General features: G+C 44.9%; 1 protein-coding gene across 2 annotated transcripts; it reads left to right on the top strand.

Annotated features, from left to right (window-relative positions):
- The first annotated feature begins 724 nt into the window (after positions 1–724).
- Positions 725–23,432, top strand: traf3ip1 (TNF receptor-associated factor 3 interacting protein 1). Of its 2 annotated transcripts, XM_056430555.1 has the most exons (16): positions 725–914; positions 2,937–3,005; positions 5,760–5,921; positions 7,988–8,116; positions 8,314–8,805; positions 8,898–8,969; positions 9,430–9,453; positions 9,838–9,913; positions 10,267–10,287; positions 10,980–11,067; positions 12,021–12,107; positions 12,880–13,015; positions 13,106–13,136; positions 13,294–13,370; positions 19,347–19,564; positions 21,070–23,432. In XM_056430555.1, exons 1-16 carry the CDS (start codon positions 792–794, stop codon positions 21,233–21,235), a joined length of 1,971 nt encoding a protein of 656 aa, XP_056286530.1. In that variant the 5' UTR covers positions 725–791; the 3' UTR covers positions 21,236–23,432. The 2 variants fall into 2 exon arrangements, with proteins under 2 accessions (XP_056286530.1, XP_056286536.1); XM_056430561.1 differs by lacking the exon at positions 10,267–10,287.
- Positions 23,433–25,378: the final 1,946 nt, after the last annotated feature.

Raw genomic sequence — 25,378 nt, 5'->3', positions numbered from 1 at the left:
TGCTGGGCAGCGGGGAGCCGGTGACACCGTCTTCTTAACAAACTGGTTAGGGAGGTTGGCTCCATCATCGCCCTCAGCTGAGCACCCTGGAACAGGTGTGAGAGGAGAGGACGTTGAAGAACCATATTGGACAATTGGACCACCTCCCACCACCTCTCCACCCCCTCCAGAGGAGAGGTACTTTCTCCAGACTCCTCACGCCTGCCCGCCACAAGGAGAGATAGGAGAACATTCCTGTTGACGGCTACATGAGGCCTCACAACAATATTTATTGGGTCAAGCACCCAATTTGCAGCTGGGGTGGAGTTAATAAGTAAATAAAAAAGATTGGTTCCCACAAGACAGAAGGTAATAAGTGCAACGTGAGAGCAGACAGGTGTTGGTGCTTGACTGTATAAACACACACACACACAAACTCTCTCTCAGTCTGTCCGTCCGTCCGTCCGTCCGTCCGTCCGTCCGTCCGTCCGTCCGTCCTTCCTTCCTTCCTTCCTTCCTTCCTTCCTTCCTTCCTTCCTTCCTTCCTTCCTTCCTTCCTTCCTTCCTTCCTTCCTTCCTTCCTTCCACCCGTCCAATAAACCAACCATCAACATTGTTGCAGAATGTTAGCTGTTGCTATGGGCACGAGCGGTGCTTAGCAACCATAGCTCGGCGCAGGCGCAGTAGTCATCACTGGTGCACTGTGGGACGGCTGGATATTGACATAGCAACCGGGCGCCAGGAGCCTGCAGCCCCTCCATGATACTCGTCGCGGTCTCTTCTGCGTGCCAGCTTCCCTTTCTGCCGCGGCCATGAACGGGGCCGTGGTGAAGAAGACCCAGGACACGCTCGGCCGAGTGATAAAGAAGCCGCCTCTCACGGAGAAGCTGCTCAACAAGCCGCCGTTTCGGTACCTTCACGACATCTTCAGTGAGGTGAGGCCGACGTGCTGACGAACGTGACGGCACCAGTGGCGAGTCGACGCTCTTTGTCAACATGCACGAACACGCCAACCCCAACCGGACCTTCTCAATATAATCATTTCGAAAACGCACACAACGCTATGCAGTCATGTGGCGTTAGCATGAGCTATGCTAACCAAGTAACTTAGCTCATAGTAACTTTGCAGTAAGTAACGTCGCTGCCTACGTCAACCCGTCCTCCCTGTGACGAATGCGTTTCACCAAGCAGTTAAACACGCACGGCCGACCATTAGTCAAAAGAAAGAGTCACTTAACCTACGTTCACTAGCAATTCAGCGTCAGCACGTTAATAACACAGTGGGGTTAGCTCGTCGGCTAACGTTAGCTGTCCGTGTCTACGGCGGCGCGCAGTTGCTAGGCACGACCCCAGCACACGCACACACACACTCTCTCTCTACCTCTCTCTCTCTCTCACACTGCAGCTGGGCTGTTTGATCATACCGACGGGGTTATGATCAATCACCCTGCGTGTAACGGCTGGGTTTCTAAAAATCTGTCCGAAAAGTGGAGGGACATTATGTGAGCCGGTTCCAGATGTGCTGCCGATGGGCTCAGTGGTCACGTGTCTGATTCCTTTGACAAGTTGGTACCACTTGAGCAAAGCCCCAGCAGCTGTTCCTCTTGGTCAGCTTCCACTACCTCACGTCACTAATCTCCAGCATTTTGTTTTTTTTCTTCTTCTTGGTGTGCGACACGGAGCGGATGTACCACTCCAGGAAATGTTATCTTTGGAAACTTGCAGTGATAAAGACTGGGAACTGTCGTTCTAAACGATGCTCTAGTTACCTTCGCAGAATGCGGAAGGTTATGTTTTGATCGCTGTGTATTTATTTATTTATTTGTATGCGTGTTACTCGCATAAGTCAAAAAGTATTAAACCGAATCGCATGAAATTTGGTGGGATGATTGGTTATTATCCGGGGACCATTTGATTATATTTTGGGATCTATCGGGTCAAAGGTCAAGGTCAAGGTCATGAAAAGGTCAACGTCTTCTTTTTCCATAGCGCGGTCAATTATTATCCAATTGGCATGCAACTAATGCCAAAATGTTCATAATTCAATGGCCAATCTTGTGATATGCGAAGGAATGCGCTCTACCGAGTGCCCATTCTAGTTTGTATGTGTTTGTGTGTTCGCATAACTCAAAAAGTATTAAACCGAATCGCATGAAATTTGGTGGGATGATTGGTTATTATCCGGGGACCATTTGATTAGATTTTGGGATCGATCGGGTCAAAGGTCACGGTCATGAAAAAGGTACCAAAAAAGTGGCTGCGGCGAAGGTATGCGCTCTACCGAGTGCCCGTTCTAGTTTATCAATGTTATTAAGATGGATTGGACTTGATTTAAAAATAATCAACACTTTTATCAACATAAACCGGTGCCATAGTAGGCTAGGTAACGAAGATGAACAATATGATATACCTTTATTCGTCCCCCTGGTGAAATTAAAAAAATCACAGCACATCAGAGCATCAATGAAAATAAGTATAAAACACAAAACTAAATACTCAAAACTAAATACTCATACTAAATATACAGGGGGAAAACAAAGTAAAGTGCTGAGTAGAGTAAAGGGCAGAGTTTGCCAATAGATGTGGGGCCTAAAAATTGGAATGTGTAAACGCGACAGAATCCTTTTACACCAGGTGTCGAACGCGGTGAAATCGTTTTCATCTTTCTCAGCCGATGGGAGATGGTAGGTGTAGGTTCATGCATCTTTGATGGAGGGAAGTGTCGGCATGTGTGGCTCCTTTCCTTTGATTAGCGATGTGTTTGACTGCACGAATGGGCTATGGAACAACTGAATTACCTTCAGAATTAAAGCATCTACTTGGACCACCTGTAAGGCTATTGCTGAGGTATAGATGCCAAGTTTTACATAATATACACATTTTTAAGTATATAAAAGAGTTCATATTGCAAATAATCTGACAAGCGAGTATAACGTCTTATTTCTCACCACTTTCAGGTCATCAGGACCACTGCTTTTATGAAAGGTCTGTACGGAGAAAATGAAATCAAGTCGGATAATGTCAAGGTAAGTCGACCACTTTCTGTCCACCGGATTTTTCTTTTTACCCTCTGGCCCTCCGCCACAAAAAAACTGATATCACTGATATTCGTTTTTTCTCAATTATTGTGCACAGAATCTTCATTTACGCCCTGAAGTAGCAGCCTTATTTTGTGTTTTTTATGAGATCGCTCGTGCGTTACATGGGACGGTCTGAGGGTGTCTGTGTGGGAGTAACTCTACACGCGGCCATTGTGACTCATGAGTCAGAGGATCTGGCCACATATGACTGAGAAGGCCTTCCGAGGTGTCAGAACTCAAGTCGGCTGCTTAACGGTTGACCCCAAATCAAAACTGGATAGGAAGCTGCTGCATGGGCTTTGATACATGTCTCACAAGAGGCACGATGCTGTAATTAAAGTATGTTAAATTGTGGTTGTTGCATTTAGAATTTAGCATTGTGTCCTCATACGGCTTTTGTAGAAGGTGAAACAAGTGAATTGACAAGTAGAGAGGTAGTGGTAGAGACAGAGACAGAGACAGAGACACACACCTACCTGAAGAGGAACTGATCTGTCACTCTGGTGCCAGGACAACAGCCTCATCATCCATGTCACCAAAACTAAAAAACTAAGGAGGTTGTGGAGGACAACAGAACACAACAACAGGACCACCACACCTGGGGATTAGCAGGACTACTGTGGAGAGAGAGGAGAGGTAAATAATGGGGAGGGAGTCCACATCAGGATCTGACATTGTCAACAAACACACAGACAAAGAAAGGCAAAAAGGCTAAGGCACTACAGGCAGCAGCTGAGATTTGAAAAAGTTTCCAGGATCCTTCTCAGTCCTTCTACTCTGGAGGTAGAGAGGCGTCCTGACTGGTTTGGCAACTGCTCCGCTCAGGACAGGAAGGCTCTGCAGAGAGTAGTGCGTTCTGAGCGCACTATTGGAACTACACTCCCACCCTGCAGGACTTGTACACAGGTGCAGAACCAGAGCCGGCAGGATCATGAAGGATCCTCTCCACCCCAACAACAGACTGTTTCTGCTGCGGTCAGGCAGGGCGCCTCCGTGATCACGCTGCAAGAACCCATCGTGACTGTGAACTCGACCTCACCCCCCCACCACCCCCACCCAACTGCCCCTCCCTTACACACACACACACACACACACACACACACACTTACTGTAAATATTGTGTTGTTTTTATTGCACACCCTGTGTGTGTGTGTGACAAATAAACATCTTGAATCTTGAATCACAGAGAGAGAGAGAGAGAACGAACCGCAGAGGACAAAACTATCAGAAATAAAACATTCCAAAACAATTCTATGACCGGACAGTCCACTTCTTTCCCCAAATAAGTTAATTCATCATTCATATATTGGTTGCTTTCTAAAACACATTTATTGTCATTGCTTTGATCTTGTACCAAAATAAACGGATTTAAAAGAAGTTCATTTGTGTAAAATGCCGACATTTCCTTCTGTAAATTACTTTTCTTCCCTCTGAAAATCCTGCCTTGGGCTCTTGTATTCAATCAATTTAATATCTAATTTAATGTCTTTTAAAGTTGGGCTATATTTGCATATCAGATAGAGACTGGCATACAGACATAAGAAGGAAAACATTAATACGACCCTGCGATGTTAGTCATGGTGACGACAAGCCCTCAGGCAGGAGCTCCGATAATCTCAATTATTTCAATTCTAATTAAATAGGCTATGTATTGTTGTATTAGGCAATAGTGTAGTTCTAATTAAGAAATCAATCACATTCAGCTACTGCATGCTCTGGCAGGTAGCTCGCTCCAGCAGCTTAAAGCTTCCTCAACAGAGAGGTTTGTGCCGTACATTACAGGGCAGGTAAAGGGATCAACAAGGCAAAGGCCAGCCCGCTATTGGACAGAAGGTTTGGCCCAGTCGCTCCTTATTACCTTCGCATTGAAAATGCGGAAGGTAATGTTTTGATCGCCGTGTATTTTTTTATTTTTTTTATTTTAATTTAATTTATTTTTTTATTTGTATGCGTGTTATTCGCATAAGTAAAAAAGTATTAAACCGAATCGCATGAAATTTGGTGGGATGATTGGTTATTATCCGGGGACCATTTGATTAGATTTTGGGATCGATCGGGTCAAAGGTCATGGTCAAGGTCATGAAAAGGTCAACATCTTCCTTTTACCATAGCGCGGTCAATTTATATCCAATTGGCATGCAACTAATGCCAAAATGTTCATAATTCAATGCCCAATCTTGTGATATGTGAAGGTATGCGCTCTACCAAGTGCCCATTCTAGTTACAGTTGGTTGACTTGCCGATGCTGCATGCTGAGAGACTGCACACTGCTTAGCCGGGGTATTTATCTGAAAGTAAATCAAATTAGGGGTGGGTGGGTTTTTTTCAGTCTTTATTATAAAATTCAGGCTTTACATGTCCTCTTTTGCCGCTGCCTAACAAACGCCAACATGTTACTCATTGGCCCTCGGAGATTCAGCCCCCGAACTGCTCGATAACATGCTCAGAAAGCTCACCATCACACCATAAATTGTCATTTATAGTGTGTTGTATTGAATCGGATCGGCCAAGAAAAGAGAGGAACGGGAGTCGACTCCACACGACTATTCACACCACATAAAATTGCAGCATAAAACTTTAATGCCCATCTCAAGGGTGTACTTTTTTTGTTCCTTTGCTTTCATAACCACATCATATCTCTTGTCTAACCTGGGCGCGCTCTCATGTTCATCGCAGAATTTTTTTCAAAAACCTCTTTAGGAGAAGGACTCCAAGATTGTCTTCCTCCAGAAAGCAATAGATGTCGTGATGCTGGTGAGCGGCGAGCCCCTGGCGGCAAAGCCGGCACGCATTGTGGCCGGACACGAGCCTGAGAAAACCAACGAGCTGCTGCAGGCCATGGCCAAGTGCTGCATCAACAAGGTCTGTGTGCACACACACACACACACACACACAAACACACACACACTGAAAAGATACGTGGGAAATTGAAAATGCTCACTCTCCAATTCTCAATGACTCCAGTCTCCATTCTGGCGAAACCATCTCATTACCTTCGCATTGAAAATGCGGAAGGTTATGTTTTGATCTCCGTGTATTTATTTATTTATTTATTTAGTTGTATGCGTGTTATTCGCGTAACAAAAAAAGTTGTAAACCGAATCACATGAAATTTGGTGGGATGATTGGTTATTATCCGGGGACCATTTGATTAGATTTTGGGATCGATCGGGTCCAAGGTCAAGGTCATGAAAAGTTAAAAATATTCTTTTTACCATGGCACGGTCAATTTATATCCAATTGGCATGCAACTAATGCCAACGTTCATAATTCAATGCCCAATCTTGTGAAATGCGAAGGTATGCGCTCTACCGAGTGCCCATTCTAGTATATTATGGCACTACATTTGGCACGACCGTGTGTTATTTTTCACATAAGTTCCAGTTCCCGTGGGACTGTTCTTCACCATAGGAAGAACTTTGACATGTTTTAATTGAACCCTGGAGAGAAGTGTAAATGGATGAGCTGGTCTCAATGGGATAGTTGTTCCTGAAACCGTCGTTTTTGTTTCACTCCACGTAGAATGTATATATTCCTCTCGGATTTTATGCCACGTCTTTGCTATTGTTGTTTAAAACGCATCCTACATTTAATAGTTATCATAAATTCAGATTGTTCAACTATGAACAAGCCGATGAAAACCTCACAAATGTTCATTGAGCAAGTAATGAGTCAGTCGGACAAGTCAACTGGTCCAGTATGTGCTCGATGATAACTCTAGGAAAAGATAGTTACATATTCAAACAGTTGATAATATTTATTGATATTATTTCTGCAGTCGAGTTCATCTGAATCGCATTGGCTCAGTTTTTGAAGCGTTTTTTATAATATCAAAACTGTATTTGCAACGGTCACAACTGCACTGCGTGTCTGCAAGTAAGTCTCCCAAAACATTTCATCCATGCTTCAAAACCTCGTTATCATGTCACTACACTTGGCCGAAGCCACCAAAACATTGTGAGCCGTTCTGGTCCAAATGTTTCGATGTTTTTTTCACCATGGCAGTAAATCCTGCAAACATGTGTGATCTATAAATCTCTGTTAAGTCGTACTTGTTGTTGACTGCTTACTGCGCAACACAAGAATGTCAGATGTGCGTCCCTCTGAGCTTATAGATTCCTTCAACAGTTAGTCAAAGTTTACTGGGAACCCTCAATGCTGTGTACAGAAAGAAGTATACACATTTGTGAGTTGACAGTAATTACATTTTATACATGCACAGTAAACTGAAAATTCACCTTTGATCTTTGATATGAAGTCTTATACATGTATGTCCGACGGATATGGAATATTTAATAGAATAATTTAGCATGTGTTGGCTCAATAAAAGAATGATTCAAAGTTGGGAATAGTACAACGATGTCTGAGAATCAACTCCTCAGTTTTGATCAGCAAGCCATCTGCATGCGGTTGTTGTCCAAATTGTTTTTTGTTTTTTTTGCACACATGCAGAATAATGTTGTGTGAAATCTGTTGTGACCAAAGTATTTCAGACAATTTCAGAGATCTGAAATGATTGTTTTCAAAAGGAAAAAACGAACCAGTCTCATTAATGAACTAGAGCGGTCACTCGGTAGAGCGCATACCTTCGCATATCACAAGATTGGGCATTGAATTATGAACATGTTGGCATTAGTTGGATGCCAATTGGATAAAAATTGACCGTGCCTTGGTAAAAAGAAGATTTTGGTACCTTTTCATGACCTTTGACCTGATCGATCCCAAAGTCTAATCAAATGGTCCCCGGATAATAACCAATCATCCCACCAAATTTCAAGCGATTCGGTTGAACACTTTTTGAGTTATGCGAGTAACACGCATACAAATAAATAAATACACGGCGATCAAAACATAACCTTCCGCATTTTCAATGCGAAGGTAATTAGAAAAACTGCAAGCTGAAGGATCCTCCTGTTCCTGTTTTACAGATGTCCAGTGACGATGCAGTGAAGCGAGTGCTTGCAGGAGAAAAGGTGGACGTAAAGACCAAGGCCAGCACCTCCAGGTCCCAGGACAAGGAAAACAGGGAGGGACGTGAGCGCCATCCCGATAGAGAGGTGAGAGTCCTCGGCTCTGATGAGGGAGGGACACGCTGCTCAACCCGACGGCACGTGTAAATGTAGCGTCTGTGTTAGCATTTAGCCTCGCAAGCTAATCCAGGCTTTGTTTGAGGAACGAGCGAGGAGATGAAATGATGAGTTTCCCAGCGTGTGGCTGGCGTTGCATCCTCATGTGTTGACCTGAACTATTCCAGGAGAAGAAAACGATTACGGAGCGCAGCGGGAGCCGGGAGCAGAAGGACCCCGACCCGCCGAAGGACCAGGAGAGCCGGCGCCGAGACGGGGAGAAGGAGCAACGCCGGGAGAAGGAGCGCTCCGAGAAGCACCAGCGCAGTGAACAGGACCACCACGGCAAAGACAAGAGCCGGGAGCGAGACAAGGACAAAGACAAAGGACGAGTTAAAGACCGGGACCAGGAGAGGGACCGAGAGAGGGACAAAGACAAGGAGAGGGACCGAGAGAGGGACAAAGACAAGGAGAGGGACAAAGACAAGGAGAGGGACAAAGACAAGGAGAGGGACCGAGAGAGGGACAAGGAGAGGGACAAAGGCCGAGATAAGACGAGAGATTCTCGCGGGGGACGGGAACGAGACAAGGAAAAGCGGCGAGACCGAGACAAGGAGAGGGAGAAAGGGAGAGAGCCACACAAAGAGAGGAACAGAAGTGGAGAGAGTGGCAATAACAAGGTACGCCCACCGTAACCCCACATCTTAAATGTTCGCGACAAATGCCATTATTTACTTTCTGTGTTTTTGTGTGTGTGTGTGTTTGTGCATAGGCCAGAGTATCGGAGGAACCACAGCAACAAGCCAGCCCTGAGCCGAGCAGAACAGCCAAACCTGTCCCAGCGGTAGGTTCTGTCATTTGGCAGGAATGTCACACATAACACACAGTGTGTTATACATATGCACTGTGTTATACGCAGTGTATCATTGGAACCATCTCATTAACTCATCTGTAATTACCCTGCACATCAAGTCAGACAATTCAAGATTTTACATGTGAAGTTAATCTTGACATTTCTGCAGCATGTAAAACAATTATCTAATTTATTTCCTTTAAAAAAAAAATGTTGTGCCAAAAAAAGGAACCAGAGGATGAGGTATTCAACCCTGCAGAGAGTTAGAGCTTTACAGCTGAATGCATTTTCCTTTAGAATGCAGTGACTAGAATGGCTTTACTGTTGCTCGCCTGGTTACTTGTGTTAGTGCTGATTTTGGCTTTCGTGAGGTCTTGTGTCCTCTTACCTGTCATTGCTAAATGTGACTGCTTAGTGTGTTATGTAACGTTGTGTTCTTCGCCTTTTGCAGCCTGCCGAAGCGGTTGAGAACCAGGTAAGATCGTAACCTACGATTCAGTTTCTTACATCAGCTCCACTTTTTGCTTTTTTACCGAGGGTTCTTACACTTCTTCATTCAATTCCAATGTTTTTTATAATCCGAATCATACTTCAGGGTGTGTGTGCCAGTAGCTTACCAGTGTGAAGGATATAGTGACATCTAGTGGTAAGGTTGCAGATTGCAACCAACTGTATTCCCCTGACTTAACTTTTGTATTCTCTCTGTAGAGGTCTGCCTGTATGCATGGTTTACAAGAATTGCATATGTTTATTGGAGCTTAATTTACCGATAATATACTTGAAGCTTACAACAACAACAAAAATGATAATGAAAAGTTGGCCCGTTGTCCTAAACTTGTGTCCTTTGCTTCCTTCACAGTCTGATAGTCCAGCTAAGATACCTCGACCTTCATCTGCCAAAGGGCAAAGGCGGAGACCCAATATTGGAGGTCAAGGTAACCCCTCCCTTTTTACCCAGCACCCTATTTTGATCAGCTACACCAATGAGGCATATACAGCTATCTAAAATAACTTTTATCATTGAATAGATGATAGATTTTTACAGATGACGGCTTTCTATTTGCGCTCCACTGGTTTCCCTTAGCGGGAGGTAGAAGTGACTCATCAGGATTACTGTTGGCAATGTCAACAAAAGCTTCATAGAACTGATATTCAGAAGGCATATCTATTTTTAGGAAACACATTTTCCTTCCAAAGATATCGTTCATCACATTGCTTACACTGATTTTCATAGTTTCATTGGGAGGGAAACTAACGAGGCCGTGTCTTGTCATCTGCTCTCCAACAGATGAATCTGACAGCGAGGGAGGTAATTCTCATCTCTTTCTCATTCAACACAATAATTGTCTTCATGGAAATTGGTGTCAAGGTGACACGGGAGCGTGTGCGTCCTGAAAGCAGAAGCATCAACGGACCAGGAAGTGCTCCTTTGAGTTCAGGCCACACAGAGCGCTATGACTCACCGAGTACTTTTTGAAAAAAGAAATAACACTTTTTTTTATTTATTCCCGTGGGGAAATTACACAACCACTCATCCCCTTGAGCTACAACCAATCCCTGGTTTATTCGTGAAGCTCAATATCACATACGTGTCTCAAGGGCTTCACCAAAATACCGAAGCAAAACTAAACTAAACTCTGCTAGAAGACGAGGAGAAGATCCTCTAAGAAGCTCTTACCACAAGAAACCCGCCTTCTTTACGCAGCGAGGTGAACAATCGAGTAGGAGCAGTAGGTGGGTTAAGGACATTTGCAGAAATCCCAGAGTTAAATCTAAAATAATAGAAAATCCATTCATGAGCTGGTCTTGCCAATCCCAAATCTCCTGCTCAGATTTTGGAATATGTGAATGGATGTGTAGTTTTAGAAGGAGCACTTAGAAATCAGTGTTGTGTCCGATTGGTTGCATTTAAGACGTAGAAACAACACTGGTCCCGTGTGAACTTGTTTTTAAGGTGTGTACGTTATTGTGTCTAATATTATCCCTGCTGTCCTTTCGCAGACGGAGATGTTCCGTCCGCCCAGAGACCCGCCCCCCAGGAAAATGGAGACGATGCGGACTCCTCGGTGCCGTCGGACATGGCCTCCAGGTCTGTGTCGTTGCCACGCAACCTCGGCTCCCTCTAACCCTCAAAGAGTCAGATTAATCTCACATTGATTGCGGAGGCTGCTCTTCCAATGATCTGTCAGCCATGCACATGTGCACTTCATGTCTACCAGGGTCAACACAACCCCCGACCATCACCTGAACAAAATACATCACGCCATATTGCACATTATGAGAAAGTTTAAGATGTTACTTTCAATTATGTGGTCATTTTTATTTTATTTTTGCCAGTTTTTCACAAGATGAAAACAACAGGCAAAAAGGAAAATGAGAGAAGAGCAAAAAGAGAAATGATTACGAGGTCATAGGACGATGAGTAAATCGAGGAACATTTAAAAATGAAACTATTTTCAAACAAATTATGGCATTGGCTAAATCAGCACACCATTATTCTAGAAGACAAAGCTGCTTAACAGTCTGGGCAAAGTGGCCAGTCGTTATGACAACATAATGTAATTGCCTATCTCAGGGTGTAGTGCCAATGTTGTTGCATTGAATCCAATTGCTTTTTTTATTTACGGTTTAGGGTGGTTGCGCTTTTGAATCTTAAATTTGTTCCGGGTTCCTATCCAGGAGATTACACAGATGAATCATTCCCTTTTTTATTTTTTATAATTGGGAATGTTCTGTGTTTTTAAACCAGCTAATGGGAGACAATCGATTGGCAGGCCGGCTGTATTATAGCTGTCCGTGTGGTGAATGTTTTCTGTTCCGCGCAACAACTATCATCCTGAAATCTGAATGACTCAGTGTAGCTGTCACACAACTGACATCTGGCACATCTCAGAGAGCGGCTAACAGAGGAGTTGGCTTGCAAAGGAAGTCAAGAAAACCCAAAACACAAACACTTAAGCTTGTGTAACAAAATGAAAATGACTGTTTCAAAATCGTTAGTTGAACAGCTTATTTCAGTTATCTGTCTAATCCTGTTTACAGGCGAATACCGCGGCCCGGCAGTGCCCGCCCGGCTCCTCCCCGGGTCAAGAAACAGGACGGCTACTCCGACGTGACCCCGGCTGAGAGGTGACTTCAGCACACACGTTCACTAAGGCCACACGGCGCTTCACCAACACATTCTAAAGGGTTGTCCCCGCCAGCGGGAGCGATGGATCGCGATGAGCATGACTAAACAAAGTGCAGTAAACGCACCGAATGAAGACGGCGCTTGTAACTGTGTAATAATGTAGCCGGTCTAACCAGTAGATGGTTACATTGGACACATTTCAATTCAATTCAGTTTATTACCTTCGCATTGAAAATGCGGAAGGTTAAGTTTTGATCACCATTTATTTATTTGTATGCGTGTTATTCACATAACAAAAAAATGTTACACCGAATCGCATGAAATTTGGTGGGATGATTGGTTATTATCAGGGGACCATTTGATTAGATTTTGGGATCAATCGGGCCAAAGGTCAAGGTCATGGAAAGGTCAAAATCTTCTTTTTACCATAGCACGGTCAATTTTTATCCAATTGCCATGCAACTAATGCCAAAATGTTCATAATTCAATGCCCAATCTTGTGATATGCGAAGGTATGCGCTCTACCGAGTGCCCGTTCGAGTTATATATAGCCCAATATCACAAATTACAAATTAGCCTCAGAGGGCTTTACAATGTGTACACATAGACATCCCTGTCCCAGGACCTCACATCGGATCAGGAAAAACTCCGAAAATATAGAAAAAACCCTTTCAAAGGGAAAATAAAGGGACGAAACCTTCAGGAGAGCCACACAGGGAATGATTTAAATTCTCAGTAAGAAGTGAGTTACGCTCTGTGTCCGTCTACCAGGCTGTCCAGTGCCAAGCCCTTAGCGCCAGTCATCATGGATGGGAAGATGCTGTCTGAGGACGAGGAGGATGGAGATGAGCAATTTATCGTGGAGGAGGCGGTCCCGTCGGCCTCGGACGCTCACGAGGTGGAGGTGGTAAGTGATTCAAACAGTGAGTTATTCAAATACCATGGGATTATATCAGATCGTTATCTAACATCTTCCTTGTCGTTTTTCTCATTTCAGGGGAAGGAACTCGACAGTCAAGGCAAACATGGTACATGGTCCTATCTGTTATATTTCTCTTTTTAGTTTCCCCTTATTTCTGATTTTGACAAATCTTCTCCCAGTTGTCTTCTGGCTGAGTTAACCGCCTGGTGCTTTTGAGGTAAACGGATCTTTCGGCTTTCCTCTCACTGTGTCTCTCCCTGTAGGTGGCCTTGTGAAAAGGATCCTTGAGACCAAGAAGGACTACGAATCGTCCCCATCCTCCCCCAAATCTAAAGAGCAGGTACGCACCGTTCTAGCAGTAGTTCTCTCGCTTCTCCTCTAGAGGGCGGTATCGGCCTGGTCCTTATCAGCGGCTCGGAGCTCTGGAGAATGTTTCAACCGCAGCGAACGGCCCAGCGCAACCCTGGTTATTATCAAAAGAGAGATGTAAACAAATGGAGTGGAGAGGTGTAATTGCGCCGCCTCGTAACCACAAATATGTTCCCCTTCAGTGAGGCCGAGCGCCTAATAACCAGACGAGCAAGTATAGCCTCTAACAGACCACACACGCAATTAATACACACATCAAGATGTCTGGAGCCAAATGAGCCTGTTTTTCTGGGGTTGCTCAATATCTTAGGTATGCTCCATTATTTACTTTTGATTACAGACTTCTCTGTTCTGTGTACAGTTCGGGGGTATCTGCCATCTTGGAGCTTTCAGAGCAATCTTGTTCTGGCCGTTCACACCAGTGTGTACGTGGGTTATTCCAGTAAACAGACAACTCGCGACCAGTTTGAGGTTTCCAGTCACGCTGTATTTTGTTTCTCAATGTCCTCCAGTGAAAACTGCAATGCTCTCGCTTGCTCTCGTTTCTCTTGTCGAGTCCCTACTTTCTCCTCAACTCTTCTTTGATTTAGACTTCATCTTAGAAATGTGTTCTCAACGTGACGCATCACCGGCGCTCGCGCAATCCCGACCGTCGGTTTATGTCCCAGCCGAAGAGAGAGCCGTCCCTCATTGTTATTTTGAGTGTGAATCGGTGCGACGCTCACAGTTTGGTCTGTAGTCCATGGTGTGAGGTGGCGTTCGCTGTCTGCTTTGGGTGGTCCTTTTCACTGAAGCACAGCCTCCCGGCATCCCTTCCTCGCTGACCACCCTGACTCTGATGGACTCTGTTTTGGACCGTCACTCATGCAAAAAGTCCCCCGATCCATCTCCTCCTAACTGCGGCCTCAGACCGCATCGCTCGTAACTCGCACCTGAAGTTGTCTCAGCTTTGCCACCAGTAAACTGAAATAGCTAGACAGGAATGTGTAGGCCAGGCCTGTGTGTGTGTGTGTGTGTGTGTGAGACGTGTTCTTTTTACATGCTTCTACCGACATTTGGTTCCGAAAGAACAGACTCCTGAAATGTTCCTTTTTTTCAGAAGTGCATCCTTTATTCATGCAGGTTATGATTTATTATTACCTTACTCAAGAGTTTGTTTTTCTAAAAATAAAAAGACGTGCCGAGCAAAAAAAACCGGTAAAGTGATTCCCGTTTGTTTTGTTGCCATTTTAAGCATTTTTTTTTTTTACGATCACCGGGACTACGTAGTGAATCGCATTTACCTCGGCCCGAATAATCGTGACGCAAAATGTTCACATCGCCAGCCTCGACTCTTCTCTTACAAAAAATTCATCCGTAGAAACTATTCACAAACGCATCCGAAAGAGCCGATCTCTTCGTGGAACGTGAGCGTCGCACGGCCTTGGAGAGTTTATCCTAATTTCCTTAATGGAGCCTCCTCAGTTTTCAGGGCTTCATTTCAGAGTCGCCCGATGCTCCAGCAGCTTAGAGCAGGTATGTCTGGACATAGAAACTGTTGAGTCCACCCCTCCATCATTATGGGCCTTACCTCGTCAGCTGTATAAAGAACTGTAATGACTTCCTTCCTGACATGAAAGGGTGAAGAAGTCAACCTAATTGAGTACTTCGTCTTCTTCTTCTTCTTCTTCGTTTTCCTCACTCTTCTTCTTCTTCTTCGTTTTCCTCACTCTTCTTCGTTTTCCTCACTCTTCTTCTTATTCGTTTTCCTCACTCTTCTTCTCCTCCTTCTTCTTCTTCATATTCCTCACTCTTCTTCTTCTTCCTCACTCTTCTTCTTTTTCTTCTTCGTATTCCTCACTCTTCTTCTCCTTCTTCTTTTTCGTTTTCCTCACTCTTCTCCTCCTTCTTCGTATTCCTCATTCTTCTTCGTTTTCCTCACTCTTCTTCTTCGTTTTCCTCACTCTTCTTCGTATTCCTCACTCTTCTTCTTTTTCTCCTCCTTCTTCTTCTTTTTCGTTTTCCTCACTTCTTTTTCGTTTTCCTCTCTATTCCTTCTTCTTCGTTTTCCTCATTCCTCACTCTTCTTCGTTTTCCTCACTCTTCTTCTTCTTCTTATTCCTCACTCTTCTTCTTTTTCTTCTTCTCACTCTTCTTCTTCTTCGTTTTCCTCACTCTTCTTCTTCTCCTTCTTCTAATCACGGTAGAACACGCAGGGTCAAAAATGTAAATATTGAGCTTCCACATTCAATGTGGTATGACCGACGGGTTTGAGATTTCAGCTGCCGCTATTCATTCTCTTGAACGCCGACGTTTATCAAAACACTGCATCTGAGCGAGTAAAAAAAAAAAACCGGACATTACCTTCAGTTAAAAGCAAAATGCCGGCATTTTTGACAATTTTGTATATTTCATAAAAATCCAAGCTTCGCATTCTTACCCGCATTGTAATTTATGTCCTTTGTCATTTCTGAATTAATTTAGCTTTAGTTTAAGCCAGTGCCTCGCTGCCACATTTCCACTAATGTAAATAAAGGGGAATTCTTAAACAGTCAAATGATTGTATTCGCAACATCCCACCACAGTGTGTGACTGAAGAATTTGCTGTATATTTATGGGGATGCCCTTCCTCATGACCCCCTCGGCGGTATTGTATATTATTCCAAGATAGCTCTCTTTTTATTTAGACAGAATCTGCCCCTTGCAGCAGCTGCGTTTTCATAAGATTTTTTTGGTGTACTCTTCCCCCCCCCCCCTTTTTTCTTCCCCCCCCATCAAATTAGCCTTGATGAAGGTTTGTAATGTATAAATAAACCCCGAGGCATACAAATGGATGGCTGTTGAGTGAGAGTCACGCAGGACAAGGGCCAGAATACTCTCTGCAGAATTGTCAAGAAAATAAATACTCCTCTCTGCAGACCTGTGTCTTTATAAACATCCCTGTGTGTTTTCTTTGTGTGGAAACATGAGGAAATGGCCCTGTGGCATTCCATTAGTCATATTTACTTTTTGCATATTGACTTGTTTGAGGCATTGGGTCTGGTTCATGAGGATTACCTACCTAAAGAACCCACAATCTGCGTGGCGACCAGGCTTCAAACTTGCACTTCAGAACTAATATCTTCTAACTCTTCAAAAATAGCCATGAAAATGTTTGAATGATAAACAACCTCTTTTGAAAATAAAATGTAAAAGAATATTCAATCACTGCTCTCCCGTTGGAAGTTTTCTTTCAGTTCACCTCGTGGCGGGGCGGTGATCTCAGCCGTCTCCCCAAGGGGCCGCAGTGGCCTTGCAACAACATCCTGTAACCTCCGCGAGCTTTTTGCCTCACCTCGCTGACGCCGAGCTATTTTTATGATCTCGCTGGACTTTTGAAACATGGCGAGGGAGCCCATAAACAACGGCCCGCGACCGATACTCGTCCCACGCCTCGCTCGCCAGATCGTCTGTTTCACCAGTAGCCAGTCGAGTTGTTCCCCAGAAGCTCTGACGTGTTTGCACGTGGTCTTCAATTGTGTGTGTGTGTGTGTGTGTGTGTGTGTGTGTGTGTGTGTGTGTGTGTGTGTGTGTGTGTGTGTGTGTGTGTGTGTGTGTGTGTGTGTGTGTGTGTGTGTGTGTGTGTGTGTGTGTGTGTGTGTGTGTGTGTGTGTGTGTGTGTGTGTGTGTGTGTGTGTGTGTGTGTGTGTGTGTGTGTGTGTGTGTGTGTGTGTGTGTGTGAAGAGTCACATTTGAGTAGATCGCTGGAGATCCTGGCCAACTCTGCACTTTACTTTGTTTTCCCCCTGTATATTTAGAATTGGTTTTTCGTATTTTGTTTTGTGTTTATATTTATTTTCATTGATGCTCTGATGTGCACCGCTGCTGTGATTTTTGGAATTTCCCCACTGTGGGACGAATAAAGGAATATCATATAATATCATAACTTGATGTTAGCTCTGTTCACTTGGCTCTCATCCTCCAGGTGAAGCCAATTATTGACCAATAATGAAGCGTTTCTCCGTATGACGGAAGCTAACTCTGACTGCTGGGTCGCGTCAAAGTAATTGCTTTCCCAGCTCGCGGTACCGTCGAGGTTGACGGGTTCTATTGCACGACGCGCCGTTTTCCTTGTGAAAAGAGACCCGGGGAACGTCTTCCTCTTGCCTCGGATCTGTAAATCGCATATTTGCAAGAATTTCCAAATGAAGCCGATCGGACATGAGGTTATCTCTGTGAAGTTGCGATGTTCCGACGCGTCGCCGATCCTTTCAACCTGTTGAAAGATTTCAACTCCGCAACTTTGCTGTATCGTACCGCAAGAGGAAAAGTACGTATTTACGTACTTCCACAAGATGGAGACGTCTCGATATACCAGACACTTCCGTCAGCCCCTCCCCCGTCATTGGTCATTGTGTCTTCCTCTTCCGTCACTGTCTGAGATAATGGGAAAACCTTCCTCACCTCCTACCCCTCTGCGGTCACCACGTCTAAATATTGTTCTGAGATCCTGGGAGAGAAAAAGGAAAACTAGGAAGCACACGGCTCTCGTAGACCCCGACGGAGACCTCCATAAAGCTGTGATTTATACCCACCTGGACACAGTGCACACGAACTAGGGGTCATGCTTTCACGCCACGTTTTTTTTACATTTTATTTATTTTCCAAAAGAGCGGGGGGAGGGGAGGTGTAAGGCAGGATAGCAAGAGGACGGCAAATAGGATGAAGCCACGGGTCCCGTCTGGGCCGCGCAGACCTGACCGCAGCCAGGCGGGCCGAGTGAGCCGTCGAGTGTTTGTCTAGCTGCAGCGTTCGGAGCGCCGGGTGGAACGCCACCCACCTTGTTCGTGGGACCGCAGGTTCAACCCCTCGCACTCCTGAGCCGCCACAACCCCGGGTAACAAAGAGCGAGGCTGTCGGGGAATCTCTCTCTCTCTCTGTGTGTGTGTGTGTGTGTGACACAGGTCGTGTGTTGTGAAGAGGAAGCCGTCATTCAGTTTACACGCCGTTGGGAATGTGATTCCCGGCGGAGGCAGGTGCTCCCATCGGAGGAGCCAATTGGTCTAAATTGGCCCACGAGTTGAACTTGAAAGGAGCCTTAAGTGTAGTAGTTGTTACTCAATACTGTAGTAAAATAACCCCACTGCCACAGCTTGTTACTAAAATACACAAGACTTAAACGTGTGTGTGTCCTTGCCCAGCTGAGCAAACATCCTTGACATTGCGCCCCGCTCAGGGAGGGGTATCCCCGAGACGTCCCCCCTCCTGCTTCCCGTTGAGGGACCGAGTGTAATTTGGATATGGTGACAGCCCCCAACAACCACACACACACACACACACACACACACACTGGAGGCCTTCATCCAGGCCGCCGGCTTTGGCCGACACAATTCAGCAGCACCTTTTTTGATCTTTTTATATATACAGCTAAGTTGGTGGAATTCCCGCCTCACATTTTTTGCGCCTTGAAATTCCAAACCGCTAAATGCAGCCGCGCTCCGGCTCTGGGCATTTGAGCCTTTTGAGAAATTCCGAAAGAGGGTTTATTATGTTTCGGTCTCCGGGCGCACGAGTGATGTCTGTGTGTTCGTACAGCTGGTCGGTGCGTGGCGTGGTTTAGAGGTGCTACATGTGGCGCTCGGAGCATCGATACAGCAGCAGAGAACTATTTGCAACGTAAGCGCACGCCGTCGTGACGTCTACGCGAGCAGACGCCGAAGTCGCCCTCCCTCTGCGCCGTTATGTTGACCCAGCCCACGGCGTCGTCGTGGAAACGTAGCGCCCCCCCGGTTCCCCCCCGTCTTCAGCACCTTTTTTATGAATGCGGGTTAAATGAAAACATCTTCGGCGTCTCGCTATGTCGGATGAGCCTTGCAGCTGCACATGAAATGTAATTTATCATGAATAGCAACATGTGCAGCACACTTATAGACATGTGTTTGTGTAAGTTGATGGCACCAGAGATTCCCCCCCCCCCCTCCTCTTCCAGAACGTGGTGTCCGAAGCGGCGCGGAAGAAGGAGCGGGACGTGGTGACGCGGGAGATCGAGCGGCTCCGCGCCTCCATCCAGACGGTGTGCCGCAGCACGCTGCCCCTGGGGAAGATCATGGACTACATCCAGGAGGACGTGGACGCCATGCAGGCGGAGCTGCACACCTGGCGGCAGGAGAACAAGGAGCACGCGCAGGCCTTGCTGCAGGAGCAGAGGTGGGGGCGGCTTCTGTTGTCTCGCTGTGGTGAAAGAAAGGAACATCAACAAGGAGGTCATCGCCATTTATGTAGATATATATATCTAATAGATATATACATTATATTGTTTATCTATATATATATATTATATTTTATTTTTATAAATACAAAATAAAATAAAACAATATAATATATATATATATATAAAATAATAAATATATATAAAAATAAAATAATATTATAAAATAATATAGATAAAATATTATATATATATGTATATCAAATAATTGTTGAGCTTTCCCAAAACACGTATGGGGGATATCGGAATCAGAACCTTTTATTGACATGCATGTTTTCACATGCAAGGAATGTGTCATGGTGGGTGGTGCAAAAATAGACAATAGAATTATCAACAACAATCAACACAGCGTGAGAATTAATAATATAAGATAAAGTGCACAGACGGGCAGGTTTTAACATCCTCTGCTGCGCCTTCTCCGTGATGGAGCTGATGTCTCCAGATCGTGGGCGGGGGAAGCACACAGGGTGATGGGGGCGGGTGGGGTCTGCGTTCTTCTTCCACTGTCTTTAGAGCGTTGAGCTCCAAGTCGTTCCCACTGCCCCAGGTCACCAGATGGTCCGTCTCCCACCTGTAGGCGGACTCATCCCCCCCAGAGATGAGTCCAATGAGGGCGGTGTCATCCGCAAACTCGGGCTCGTCGTTGCTGATCCGTCCGCGACCTCTCCACACGGAAGTCACATCTTGAGAGCTGCGGTTGTAGTTCCTCAGAGTACACCCGCTCAGCGTCGCTCACCGCCTCGCTAAGCCGGTGTTTTGCCTCTCTACAAGTCCTTGACCCCACTCCTAAATGCCCGAGCCCTGTGCGGCCTCGGCTCTCCGAGTGCTGCCGTGAACCGGGGTTTTTGGTCGTCGTAACTCGCACCGGTGAGCTCCTTTCTCTGGGATTCCCCGCAGAAAACTGAGTTTACGACCAAAACAACTAGAACGGCACTCGGTAGAGCGCATACCTTCGCATATCACAAGATTGGGCATTGAATTATGAACATTTTGGCATTAGTTGCATGCAAATTGGATAGAAATTGACTGCGCTATGGTAAAAAGAAGATTTTGACCTTTTCATGACCTTGACCTTTGACCCGATCGATCCCAAAATCTAATCAAATGGTCCCCGGATAATAACCAATCATCCCACCAAATTTCATGCGATTCGGTTTAATACTTTTTGAGTTATGCGAGTAACACGCATACAAATAAATAAATACACGGCGATCAAAACATAACCTTCCGCATTTAAATATGATGTGACGCGTTGTTATCTTACATTCAAAGTGATTACGGCTGCAGCTTGAGTAACATTTCCTAACGACTAAGTGCTCCGTGACTCTTATTTGCTGGTCCTCGTGGACGGCGTCTCTTTTTTATGTCATATCAGCAATTCATCATCCCTTTTTCTTTTTAAATGTATTTTATTTCCGTGTGTTTTGACCGCTTTGTGCTGCAGTGCGACCGACAGGGCGGTGGAGCCTCTGAAGTCTGAACTGGTTGAGCTGGAGCAGCTGATCAAGGACCAGCAGGACAAGATTTGTGCCGTGAGGTGCAACATCCTGAAGAATGAGGAGAAGATCCAGAAGATGGTGACGGGGATCAACTTCTTCTCCCGGGCCTGAAGGGAGAAACGTCTCCGAAGAACAAACCGCACCAAACAAACGCACTGAAGACGTCGGGATGAGCGGTGTCTCGTTCAGAATAGCGGTAAGACCTTTTTAAATAGCTTTTCTTCCTGGAGCGGTATGGGACCAAACACTGCACTTTGAGGGGTTTTGTCAGAAAAGGAGATGGACCCCCAACATATCAGACCCCATCAGGTAGGAGACACACGGTCTGACTCTACTCTGATATCTGCTGTGACGGACAGACGCATAAATTAATTGAGAAGTATCTTCCCGCTCTGCACACTAACTTTACCCCTTTTCTCTAACGGTGCCTTTGTGGACTGAGTTCAACTTCATAGTTCCATTTAATGCTGGGTGAGTTCATCAAAAGCCCCATATATACTCCAAAATATACAACAGCGAAACGTAAAAAGTTGATTTGTTGATTTGCAGTCTTTTGATCAATTTCATGCTTTTTCCAGGATGATTATTACATCTGCTGTCGTGCTATTGACCTCGCTATACATAAGTACTGAAATATTCCTGCGCTCAAATACCCGACGGTCTCCTTGACGCGTGTGTTCCATCATGCGGCGTCCTGGGAGCTCCGACATGGCACACCGAGGTTTGTATTCCGCTTCCAAACATTTTGACTCGAGCTTCCTTCTTCCTCAAGCTAACCTTCGAAAAAAAGAAAAGATTTATTTCGTTTTTCGCCAACTTTTTCCTGCTTCCAACAACCATATTTCATCTTGTAAAAAATCTCAACTTTAAGATCCCCGCCTTCTATTTCTACTCTTGGGTTTGCCAAACTGTTTCTTCAAAATGTTTGGTCGGATGGCAACTTTCATTCCTGTTCTTTATAAATAAGAGGGGGAGAAAAAAAATACCGTCAGGTTGATAGCTGCTTTTGTGACTTTTAAGAAATGTGCTTTACAGACGTAGCAAATATGACAACGTGAAGCAATACCAGGAGGATGAAGAGTAGAGGCGTGAGCCTGGAAGAAACCACGGGCCCAGTTCTCCTTTTAAGCTCCAATAAAATGTGAATCAAATGCAAATAACAAAAGCAGCTCGGACTAGTCGGCCGTGAAGTCCTCGCACAGCGGCCCGTTAAAAAACAACAACACTTGGTTGGATTGATGAATCCGTTATTTGAATACATGATGTTTGTTTTTTTTATCCACGAAGCTACTTTCTCCAGATGTGAATGTGACTAAGTCACTATGACGATTTCAAACTTCCTTTTAAAATGTACTCTCATTGTTCTTTTTTTTTTCCACATCAGTATTATATTTAGTCCATCCAATATAATCAAACCTATTAAAGTTTCATTCACAAATCGTACGTCCACCACTTGCGAGAACCTGCGCGTTCACACGTCTTCATACGAAACGATGGAAACTACTTGTATCGTAATCTCTCGTCGCTCTAAAGCTGTACACTATGTATATGTGGAGATTGTATCATAGGTCAAATAATTATATAGTTTTGTAGTGGAGTGAAATAAATGGTTACATTGCAGTAAATACTGGTTTCTCCTGGTTGTTCTTGAGACTGTTTGCCGAGTGGTTCGGAGAAAGATCCGGACTCGTACCGGAGACTTCCCGAGAGCCCAGATGACGAGCCCCCCCCCCCCGCTCTGTGATTTCAGCCGATTTCACGTGAAGCCCTCGAGGCGTCTGGCCGAGTCACGCTCTCGACGGGGCTCCTTTTTTCTTCTTTTGAGGCCCAGTACGACATGACAGAAGCTAAACGTTCAACTTTTTTACATTTTTTTTTTTTTTAAAGGACCCCTCAAGTAACATTAGCAGCAACTTTTCCTCCTTTTTCTTTCTGGCAAGCCATGAAACAGCTGCAACACGCACAAAGCGTATTGGGAAGCCCTCCTTTCACAACTATCGAGCAACATTCGGACGAAGCATTTGTGATGCAAGTCGGAGGTTTATCTGAAGGCCCCCGAGCAGAAGGCACGGACAAAGCCGCAGGGCCCCGTCTCAACGGGTGGATTAGGATAAGGCGACGGCACAGGACAGCTCCATTGTCCATCTGCGTTTTCCTTTTAATCTTCCCTATTTAAAAAAGCCTTAATTGATTTGTCCCGTTGAATCTTTACAATGGATCCTGCTGCTAATGAGTGACCACGCCTCTTACTTTCACTTTTGTCGTCCACACTTAACCACTAATCCTAATGTTGGACATAAAAATAAAAGATTTAACCTCTCCAAGCTGACCTTGTCCAGCCTTAATTATAGTGTGTGTGTGTGTGTGTGTGTTGCAGTGTGTGTGTGTGTGTGTGTGTGTGTGTGTGTGTGTGTGTGTGTGTGTGTGTGTGTGTGTGTGTGTGTGTGTGTGTGTGTGTGTGTGTGTGACCACACAGCAATGATATTTCTTTTTTTTAAGGCTTTGGTAAGTTTATTGTTTTTAAATGTGGTTTTATGCTCTTTTGGCCTGATTTTATTCCGAAAACCCCAAAAAAAGCATGCAAAGTACGACAAATCCAAATTTGTTGGAGTGAAGGAATACGACCAATAGAGACTCCCTTCCGTCCCTCTGGCGCCCGGCGTATCGACCGGACGTCTCGTTTGGCGTTGCGGCTGTCTGCCCTGATCGCGTCCACGGCGGGGACACGCCCACCCGATCGGATGTGAAAGGTCAGCCGGCCCTCGACGTGGTGAACGGCCACCTGGACTTCGTCCGGATCCTGCTTGGAGCCGGAGACGACCCCAACGGGAGTCGCCGCCATCGCAGCACGCCACTGTACCGCGGGGGTGGGGAGGCTGGACGTGCTGCGGGGGCTCATCAGGTGAGGGAATCGGATCTGGCAATCGGTTTCTTCTCCTCTCCCACTAGCGGTGGTGCCAACATGCCAAACTAACCTCATTTTTAAGCCTCTTCTTTATTGTTATTTTTTCCCAGTATTGGTTTTATCTTTTGTTCTGGCTGCGTGATGCAATATGTTCCATTGCTCCAGGCAGCAGTTTGGGTTTTTTCCCCCCAATTTTAAACTTTCCCAGAATGCACAGAAGCACATCACAGGCCTCCACCAGTCGACAGCAGCAGTCACATGGATACATGAATATTTAACGAGGAGAAATATTCTGAACGAATTGAAACGACAATTTTTTCAATTTGACCCTCAAAGATTTGACGTTGACACCTTGTTGGCACCTCTCTACCTCCATCTGCCTGATGGATCGTGGAGGTCTCCATCGTGGAATATGCCTACTACCAACTATTCATCCACTCTGTCATATTCATTAAATGTGTTTTAACTCTAATCTGTCCTTCTGGTCACATGACATCTATTGTTCTGTCCATCCTGGAGAGGGATCCTCCTCTGTTGCTCTCCTGAAGGGTTCTTACCTTTTTTCCCCCTGAAGGGTTATTTGGGAGTTTTTCCTGATCCGATGTGAGGTCAAAGGTCAGGGATGTCTATGTGTACAGAGACAAATTTGTAATTTGTGAAATTGGGCTACACAAATAAACTGAATTGAATTGTTTGCCCACTATGTTGGCTCAATGTGGACCATACATCTGGAGTAAAGTACAGGCGTCAAGGCTTTGTATCCACGGTTCCCTGGACCACGGGGGCCTACCCGGTCGGCGGGCCCTGGGACCGGTTGGAGCTGGAGGAAGGTGGATCCGGAGGCGCTCGGGGTCTCCCTGGAGGCGAGGAGTGAGTAACATCTGTGAATATTCACCAGTGAGGACTGATATCGATGACTAGTACATGTTGAAAGAGAGTTTTATATTGAGTTAGTGAGTCAGGAGGTAGTTTAGGGAAACTTGCAGCATGCTCCAGGCTAATAACGGTTTTACAAGTTTATTTTATTAACTGTAATGTTCTTTAACTGTCAAATGAATGTTTTTTTATTGTTATTAGGTGTCAGTACAAAATATGATCTCAGTATAGAATTCTAATAAATAAACATGCACTTTTTTTTTAGAATAGAACAATACACAATAAAAGCCGTCTTCAAAGTCAGTTTTATTTGTCAATTTTTCATGTGCAAACATACAGAAGATTGAAATTACGTTTCTCTTCTGTCCAACATAAAGTGAATTGTGCAACATATAGACAACATAAAGTGCAAAAATAGTAAAAGAACATGTAAACTCGTAATTAAAAAATATTAAAAAATATTCTATTTTGGA

Source organism: Pseudoliparis swirei, chromosome 2 (genome assembly GCF_029220125.1).
Source record: "Pseudoliparis swirei isolate HS2019 ecotype Mariana Trench chromosome 2, NWPU_hadal_v1, whole genome shotgun sequence".
Classification (NCBI taxonomy): Eukaryota; Metazoa; Chordata; class Actinopteri; order Perciformes; family Liparidae; genus Pseudoliparis; species Pseudoliparis swirei.
This window is presented reverse-complemented; position numbering and strand designations above follow the sequence as displayed.